This window comes from Zeus faber (assembly GCF_960531495.2).
Source record: "Zeus faber genome assembly, chromosome: 16".
NCBI lineage: Eukaryota > Metazoa > Chordata > Actinopteri > Zeiformes > Zeidae > Zeus > Zeus faber.
Genome location: NC_137202.1, coordinates 24,483,831 through 24,493,387, shown reverse-complemented (window position 1 = coordinate 24,493,387; position 9,557 = coordinate 24,483,831). Strand labels below are relative to the sequence as shown.

At 45.5% G+C, this 9,557-nt stretch overlaps 1 protein-coding gene across 1 annotated transcript; it reads right to left on the bottom strand.

Annotated features, from left to right (window-relative positions):
* Positions 1–974: 974 nt before the first annotated feature.
* On the bottom strand, positions 975–7,991 carry pdlim1 (PDZ and LIM domain 1 (elfin)). Its single transcript, XM_080016303.1, has 7 exons — positions 7,592–7,991; positions 6,325–6,476; positions 5,336–5,420; positions 3,960–4,144; positions 3,294–3,433; positions 2,291–2,408; positions 975–1,705 (listed from the first exon to the last, which is right to left on the bottom strand). Exons 1-7 carry the CDS (start codon positions 7,682–7,684, stop codon positions 1,519–1,521), a joined length of 960 nt encoding a protein of 319 aa, XP_079872429.1. The 5' UTR covers positions 7,685–7,991; the 3' UTR covers positions 975–1,518.
* Positions 7,992–9,557: the final 1,566 nt, after the last annotated feature.

Sequence of the window (9,557 nt, the reverse complement as noted above, 5' to 3'; positions counted from 1 at the left end):
GCTGCACAGACACCCGGCAGGAGCCCCAGGGGACCCCCCCCCCCCTCCGCCCAAACTGCATTCGCGCTCACCACAGACCACAAGCGAAATGAGTTTCTGTGAATCGGCGACGACTTTGTTCGCGCTTGACGTCACTCGCTCCTTTTAGCTCCGTGCGCCGGGGATGTCGCCCAAGCTGCCGTGCGCGCACGCGGAGGGGATTCCAGGACCCCCGGAGGCTGAGCGCGCCACCTCCGCCACCTCCGCCGCCTCCTCCGCCTCCTCCTCACACGACCCCGCCCGGCGTCTCCTCAGGCTCGCGCGGCTCTCCGCCCGCGCCGGCTGGAAGAGCCGCGGCGGGCCGAAGGGGAGGCGCCGGACGAAGGCCAACGACCGGGAGAGGCGGCGCATGCACCACCTCAACTCCGCCCTGGACCTGCTGAGGAGCGTCCTGCCGGCGCTGCCGGACGAGGCCAGGCTCACCAAGATCGAGACGCTGCGCTTCGCCCGCAATTACATCTGGGCGCTGACCGAGACCCTGCGCATGGCGGACCACCACCACCACCACCACCAGGACTGTTTCCAGCGGGAGGAGGCTCCGCGCTGGCCGGCGTCAGACGCGTGTGCGGGGCAGGTGGGCAGCCCAGCGAGTCCTCTGTCTGATGAGTGGGACTCCAACCTGTACCCTCTCACCTTTTATTTATCAGTCAGTAGTGAACAACAACCACCGTTATGATGTCCTTCTGTTGAGGCAGTTTGGGTGGATGTGCTTCTGTTGAGGCAGTTTGGGTGGATGTGCTTCTGTTGAGGCAGTTTGGGTTGGTGATTGGTTGGTTGGTCAAGCTTGTTGACTAATTCGGTAAGTGCTTTTTTTTATGCAACAACATTGCACTTATAGAAGTTACTTATGAAGTTACTTATAGAATAATTAATACTAACCCCACTGGGGTTAAAAATAAACAACAATCACTGTACAAGACAAAAGATAATTGGTTTGAGATAAAAACATTTTATTTGGCAGTTATATTCTCTTACATTTACATTCTTTCTAATAAGAGCAGGTCTATTTACTTAGTAAATTAAAAAAACCTCAAGGAGTCACTTGGACGTGAGAAATGTCCAGCTTCCGTTCAAGGCAATTTCATGACAGAAAATACGACAAAAGTACAAAATATCTGCATAACAAAAGTTCAGCGACTGTCATCTTTATGCTCAAACAAACAAATAAAACAATTGAGTGGATGGAGTCACGAAAAAATGGGTTTTCCGGGAGGTTCCATAGAACTTTAGGTCCACCACCTTACAACATTTCTTTTGTTTCTTTTTGTCAGGTGCAAAATCTATCGTGCAAATCACAATTGATCAAATATGTCGTTCTTTTACTTTGATGTTGACTGTAGAAAAGAAAAAAAAATTGTTTGGAGTGGGGTGTGGCCATGTTTTGCATAATTTCATGGTATCCTCTGTGTGTGTGTGTGTGTGTGTGTGTGTGTGCGCGCGCAGTCCACCGCCGTGCCTTCCCTGGGGCGCAGGAGCCACCTACTTGGGGAAAACGGTGACCACGTCGTAGCCCTCGGGTGGAGTCACCCGCTCGCGTGCGTGCTTCTCGCAATAAATCTGGTCCTCCACAAAGAAATGTCCCTTCTGTTTGAGGTTGACGTCGCAGTCCGTGCAGGTGTAGCACTCGGGGTGACGGAACTTGTCCCGCAGCTTGATGACCATTCCCCTGTTGTGGCGTTACAGTTTCACATTAGGGCTTTTTAATGTAACAATGAAAATTCTACTCATTTGAAACCCTGTTTTGTTGACCTGATTTTTGATGGCTGGATGATATGACTACTACCAATGATGTCAGCTAGACAGGCTAACTCTAGTCACTTTTTATGATGTGTCAAATAAAAGTACTTTTACTAAATGTGTATTGCACATGTATATTGTGCTCATTCAAACTTTTGTTTTTCATCCCAGAGCCCATTTTTCAAATGCTCTGTCTTGTTGAATTAAAAAGTCTTCTTGCAGCGCTCATTCCATTATGTAGCATTAACAACGTTGACCACAGGGGGGAGACAGAGACCGCATGGAGTTGCTGCACTGGGGGTTGTGACGTCAGAATCGTTTCAGTGCAGCAAGATTACGAGCGCATATCAAACTAGCGTCCCCGAAGGGTACAATCTACTCGTAAATCCTGTGTGGAAAGCAGGCCGAGTTGCACAACGGGGCTTTTACGAGTCATCAGGCTATACTCTGACAGCCTCAAATCAAATAAAAAGTTTAAAAGAACCTCGTAAAATGAGAGTTGTGAGGAACTTACACAATCCCTGAGCCACATTTGTCACAGATGGCCAACTTCTCCGCGTTTCCCACTGACGCTCCCATCTTTGTTGTGGGGGCCCTCACACTCCTGAAGCCAGAGGGTTTGTCGGGGTCACCTACAAAGAAAAACGGACATGCAAGAACTCAAATACAAACACTGAGCTGCTAGGTATCATTTTGGGGGGGCTGGGTTGGTTTATGAAATGTCAGTAAAGTCAATAAATAAAGTGAAAATGGTAATCTTGTCACTTTAAATGTAAATCATATGAATCAAAATGATATTTAAGTTGTTGCGACTACTTTTTACATTTCAAATAGGCCTAAACTTTGTGCTTTTGGAGATGTATGTGCTAAGCGACAGATGGAAGCAGGTGTTGCTATGGAGACACGCTGTCAACTACCTTCCCTGGTGTAATGCTAACTGCTAATCCTAGGTCCCCAGTAGAAGGCGATTGAAACTAGGCCCAGATGTCTGGAAGTTGGTGAACTCTCAACCCCATTACACCCTTCAACATCCCAACGGACCAATTGTGCGATTTGTGGAAACGGGAAAATAAAATAATCTGAATGGTTAATTATATTGTGATTCATAATATATTTGACCAATAAGGTAATTAGTACCTAAAGCATCAGTCTGTACCAAAATGGCATTATACTAATGCTATCATCGCCGAAAACTGAAATTAACATACATTTATTTTTTTCGCGTAACACAGATTTTGACCTAAATGACTACACTGCTGAAGCCGGACTGCAGGTGTATACTACGTTAATTCTCAAACATTTTTAAACAAAAATGCTTTTAAATCTTACACAACAGTGTGGGGTGTAAGTCATATTGGCTTAGGTCGCCGGTCTGTTTGGACTACTCAGCAGTCGGTAATTTCATAACACACACACACACACACACACACACACACACACACACACACACACACACACACACACACACACACACACACACACACACACACACACACACACACGCACGCACGCACAACCTGTCTCTAGAATCTCCTGGAGCACTTTGAACGAGGCCGACTGGCGAGGCGGCTCATCCGACTCCTGGTTCTCCTGAAGCATTTTGTACACCTCAGAATCCGCCACGATCACCGGCTTGCCTTCCTTCGACAGATCCACTCTGTAAATCGAGCAAGGGCATTGAAATTGATTTTGGGGAAGGAAGCACGGCACATAACGCGACCAGAAATGGCTCTTTGCACCTTTCCAGTTGCCACATCATTTCATCACGCCACAACTGCCAAAGCCCGCTTCGCACCGCATACGACAAACCACAACATCAAACCGAAAGTTTGATTAATTTTGGCGTCGGACGCGTTCAATTTTCTTCAACTCATGCGACGAGTCGCGGTCCGACAGTATGACCGGAGGTGACGTCATCAAGTCTTTCATTGGAGCTGGGCTTAAAACAAGCTCTCCCATTTCCTCCACATATTTACTGATGCAAAACCTGCACGCAGTTCATCCGACGACCACTAGGGGAAGGATCCGACCGTCGGCTGCGCATACGGATTAGGTGCGAAGTAGGCGAAATATAAAAGCTGCGTAGACAAATTAGGAAAAGACCAAATCTTTTTTTTTTTTTTTTTTTTCTAATTTTTTGACTAGACAGAAGAAGTAGAAAAGGAAACGCTCGTCCCACTCACGCGTCGCTGGGCTCGCTTGCCGTTGCGAGGGTTTTGACGTCATCTACGGCCGAATTAAAGCTCTGGATGTTCTCTGAGGAGTACAGGCTGACCGGGTTGTTGTACTGGCTGGTCACCACCTTGGAGCCGAAAGCGTTGAACGGCAAAGCGCTCCGATTGTGGGCGGAGCCAATGTGCTTCACCTCCTGTCAATCACACGTAAAGATGTAAAAGCTGGTTAATTTTGTTTGTTTGCGTTTCATTTATGGAATTTTCAAGAAGACGCTAAACTAAAACATGCGTGCGTGTGTGTGTGTGTGTGTGTGTGTCGCATAGTGAGCGCAACAGAGCTCACAAACCATGAAGCTTTCAGATGAACACGTCACAAAAGCTGCAATTAAAATTATTTTTAAATTCATAAATTTAGGATGCCCTCGAAATGTGACAGGCCATCACAACTCAAAAATGACAATACAAAAAGCATTTGGAGAAACATGACCCTGCATCTGAAGGCTTAGGAACGCACACTGAACAGAAAAAAAAATAAAAGAAAAATAATAATAATAAAACAGAAAGCATATGAACATGGATTCCGCTTTGAAAAAATGGCCAAATGGTGTCATGTCACTGGCATTTCATCAAAGCAGCACATAAAATACCACACTATCTACCTCATGCTTGACAGTGGGAAACACGGAAATGCCTCCGAATTTAGTTCACGCTTTAGCCCACTGACACTTTAATTTCAGTCTCAGCGCAGCGAGAACAAACCAAGGAAGGGGCTGAACGGACAAAATGCAACCAGAGAACTCAGAAGCACAATACAGTCTTTGGGACATGTAAGCAGTGAGAACGGATGAAGCGAGTGCGTAAAACGTATATTCCAAATGCACTAGGTGTGTGTGAACCGTGAGAGCTGTGGCGACCGGGACACTACACACATGTTTCCTACATGAATTCACACTTTGGCCTCAATCTTTCCACTCAGCGGCAGGAACTGAGGCTTGCGTCAGCGTTTGGATGAACTACCGTCTCCTTGGATATCTCCTGTTGGGACGTAAACAATGACCTCATACTTTGGCACCAACCCCTCCCACAAGCATTTGTTGGCCTAAGTGGGAACGTGCTGGCTTCCAGAAACAGCATGGCTATTTATATTTATTTATATATATATATATATATATATATATATATATATATATATATATATATATATATATATATATATATATAAAAATGTTGGATTCTAAAAGACAGTAACATCTCCACATACTGTTTGATGTCTGCACACACACACACACACACACACACACACACACACACACACACACACACACACACACACACACACACACACACACACACACACACACACACACACACACACACACACCAACCTGTGGCTCTGAAGCGAGGTTCATCTTGTATGGATTCGTCTTCCCCTCATCAGAGGAAAGCGGAGACCACAGTTTGGTTTCTGACCTGAAAAAAAAAAAAACAACAAAAAAGACAAGATGGGAGGAATAAAAAGTTGACTCTCGAGATGAGTAATGAATAAAGTATAGTCTCGGAATGTATTTAATTATGCCATGGGAGTCAAAACCACTAACTGGTCGTACAGTTTGGCTTAAAAACACATTTGCTTCCCGCTTTTGCAGGAGGTTTAGGACATAAAGCTGATTATACTGATACCATTAACACACACACACACACACACACACACACACACACACACACACACACACACACACACACACACACACACACACACACACACACACACACACACACACACACACACACACACACACACACACACACACGGCTCTTTCAGTGGTGGACAGGGGTCAGCATGGACACTCTGACCGGTCTGCAGCTACGCAGCCCCATACATATCAAGCTGTGATGCACTGTGTGTTGTGACACCTTTCTATCATAGCAGCATCAACTTTTTCACCAATTTGTGCTCCAGTAGCTCTTCTGTGGGGTCGAACCAGACGGGCTGGACTTCACTCCCCCCGTGCGTCAATGAGCATTGGGTGTCCATGACCCTGTCGCCGGTTGACCGGTTGTCCTTCCTTGGACCACTTTTGGTCGGTACTAACCACTGCATACCGGGAACACCCCACAAGACCTGTCGTTTTGGAGATGCTCTGACCCAGTCGTCTAGACATCACAATTTGGCCCTTGTCAAAGTCGCTCAGATCCTTGCGCTTGCCCATTTTTCAACACATCAACTTCAACAACTGACTGTTGCCATTGGAACGATATATCGGTATACACATATAAGTCAAACAGTAAACAATGCTGACACTCCTCAAACAGCTGTACCTGGTCTCAGGTTACAGGGCGTTTCTCAGGCCCGCAGCTACGCAAATCACCGTACCTGTCCACGGAGAGAGCCATCTCCTTCGAGCAGCCTTTGATCTTGTTCTGCGCCTCCAAGTGCGTCATGCTTTCCGTGGGCTCTCCGCTGATGGCCAAAATCACGTCCCCGATGCAGAGGTCGGCCTGGGCCGCCTTGCTTCCGGGGGTGACCTGTGACAAAACAAGCACACACACATTTAACAAAACATTTGTACCACATTACAATAGTTAAAAGAACAACAATAAAAAAAACAACCCAACTTCTTCCCCGCACTTAAAATGCTGTTCAGGAACAATGCCGTTCCCTTTGAGACAGTGAAACCTGAAATCAAATTGGATTATTTACACTACACAAGGGCGGAGCTGCCTACTGAGTTGGCCACCAGCCTGAGAGAGCGAGAGCGAGGTTGAGGCCTGCCCCTCGAGACCAACTACGAGATAAAGGCCTCAAGTCGAGCAGTTCTGGCACGACAGCGGAATACCTAATAACTTTTCCATGGGTGGAGTGCAATGGAATGGGATGACCACTGCAACAACGTTTGGGGCCCCCGGCTGGAAATAGCCAGCCCGCGGGCAGGGATGAAAAACAGATTTGCGATACAATCGTCTCGCGCCGCAGTACCTGAATGATAAAAGAATCTCGCAGGCGATGATGAAACTCTGAAGGAAGGCGATGGACTTTGAGCACATGTGGGCGGCACACAGGCCCCATCAGCGCGGTGAGGATATTCACCGCAGACGTGTTAGAACGTCCCAGGGACCACGATCAGTCTCAATATCCTGATGTTGTGTAATAAACAATGCAATGGTGGTTTCACCTGAGACCTCAGAGTAAATGGCAAGTTAGTTGTTTAGACAGACAGTCAGACAGATAGATAGATACTGTAGACAGAGACAGATAGAGCTAGATAGAGCTACACAGACAGACAGACAGACAGACAGACAGACAGATACTGTTGACAGACAGACAGACAGACAGACAGATAGACAGATAGATAGATAGATAGATAGATAGATAGATAGAGCTACACAGACAGACAGACACTGTACACAGACAGATAGTCACAGCGACACATCACAAAACAAACGGCCAGTCACAATAAAGTAATACAGAACTAAAAACCCAGAAGACAGAGAAAAATGCAAAACGAAACAACCATTAGGTTCAGAACAGAAAAACAACGAGAACAACGAAGCGAAAACAAACACACAAAGAAGGAAACAAACAAAGGCACAAACAGAAGCAGCGGAGTCGCTTCAAGTGTTGACAACAACCGGACACTCACCCTGGAAATCGTCAACGGCTGCTCGAAGTCCTTCCCTCCGACCAGACGGAACCCCCAGGGTCCGGGGCCCTCCATTACAACCCGGAGAGGCATGTCGCGGAACCACCCAAAAATACAATATAATGTATAGAGAGAGCGAGCGAGCGAGAGGGAGGGAGATAGAGATAGAGAGCGTGGGACGTTCGCAGGTCGGCAAAGTTGCGGAGGGGACCGACCGCTCGCTGCTTCCTACGGGAGGAACGACGACATGTGCCCGGGTCGGGTCGGAGGAGGACTGGAGGGGTGGGAGGGAGGGAGGGAGGGAGGGGCCGGTCCGCTGGTAAAAAGGTGGACGAATAGTTGTCTTTCTTTCTTTCTTTTTTCCTTCCTTCCTTTAAAGTTTCCACGCTGATAAGAGAGAGAGAGAGAGCGAGCGAGCGCCACCGTGTTTGTTTTAGGGATCGTGGGCTCCGCCGTGACGTCACCGCGCGGCGTGCAAGCTTACCATATAAGGAAGAGGCCGGCTTTTATTTATTTATTTATTTTAATTTATTCTTACTTTATTATTATTATTATTATTTTTTTTTTTTAATGTTTTATTCCTTTTAGCTTTGAGCGCGTTACAGTCGTCGATGTCGGGGTGGGGTTTTCTATTCGCAGCTGATTTATTTTTCTGTCTGTCTGGTTTTTTTGGGGTTTTTTTTTTTTTTATAGGTTTGTCAAAAAAGGAAAAGAAAGAAAAGGAATCCACGGAAGAGCCGAATCCCAGGCTGTGGAATGTGCCACTCCTCAAAAAGCGGATTCCCAGGAGACGCACAACGCGCACTGCGCTCAGAGAGGAGGCTGTGTGCCACAACAGGTAGCTGGATCCCCTGCCCAATGAGTTTAGACGCATTTAAACGTTTAAACCGCAAGACTTTGTGTCCGAAAGTTATTCTCAAAAAGAGCAAACTGGGTGCAGCTTTATTATTGGATAGCGCTTTGTTGGTGTGGCATAAAAAGAAACACAGTGCAGAATAAATTCAACCAGAGTGGGCATGGAAACAAACATAAAACTTAAAAAAAAAAAAAAACCTTACCTATAATAAATACAAAAAAACCCTCAAAACAATAAAATGTCAAAACAAACAAACTTTTACATTTGAGTTCTCCACTTTAAGATGCTTTAATACTATGATAAGGCTTATGTTATTATAAGGTAATGACACACAGAGAAGGCAAGATAGGAATCCAAACTAAAACTCTTCCCTAAATGATGCAAATGAAAATAAACCCTTCACATGCCCACCCCCCCCCCCCCCCAGTGTCATATGCCTGTTTAAACAGATTTTCAGTACTTTTGAGTACTTTGAAAACAAAGTTGTTTTACACGGCTCATCATTGCCCCACAACCACACAGAATACACAATCCACACATGGGATGGTTGCTTCAAGGGACGCGGCTACATCAATACTGTTCAACACAGATACTGTGTCAATCGTTATGTTCTCTGACCCCAAACCAATGCTCTTTTTTCCATAAAAGTAATCAATTGTACTTGGAATCGTACTCGGTATCTGCGAGGTCTTAATGTTCAAAAGATCAAAATCAACAATCACCAGTGGGAAAGTGCTATTGTTCCTTATTTCCGACCCGTTTCCAGTCCCAGTTTTGGCTCCTTATTCTATTATTATAATAGAATAGGCTGGATAAGATCATCAAACAGTGACACGTAATACTACTGATTAGAATTAGAAGTCCTATGAAATTGATTACAATTTATTGAATAGATTAATTGAAATTTCCACTATTTAATCAAGTCCAGGATAATAACATTAAGTAAAGTGTAAATGTGTTGGATTTCGATTGGATTGGAAGTCGATAACAATTATTTTTACTTATGTAAAATTAAGTTGGGTCTCCCAAAGATTTGGTGGAAAATGTGAGTTGGGTTCACTAAATATTTAGGAAAAAGTGAGTTGGGCTTACCAAACATTTTTATTAGCC

What these genes read in the sequence shown, in the direction of transcription:
- pdlim1 (XM_080016303.1), bottom strand. Translation starts at nt 7,684, where the DNA reads ATGCCTCTCCGGGTTGTAATGGAGGGCCCCGGACCCTGGGGGTTCCGT. An exon ending in AGCCGTTGACGATTTCCAGG is followed by an intron (nt 6,477 to 7,591) that starts GTGAGTGTCCGG and finishes GTTTTGTCACAG; the next exon opens with GTCACCCCCGGAAGCAAGGC. An exon ending in AAATGTGGCTCAGGGATTGT is followed by an intron (nt 1,706 to 2,290) that starts GTAAGTTCCTCA and finishes ACGCCACAACAG; the next exon opens with GGGAATGGTCATCAAGCTGC.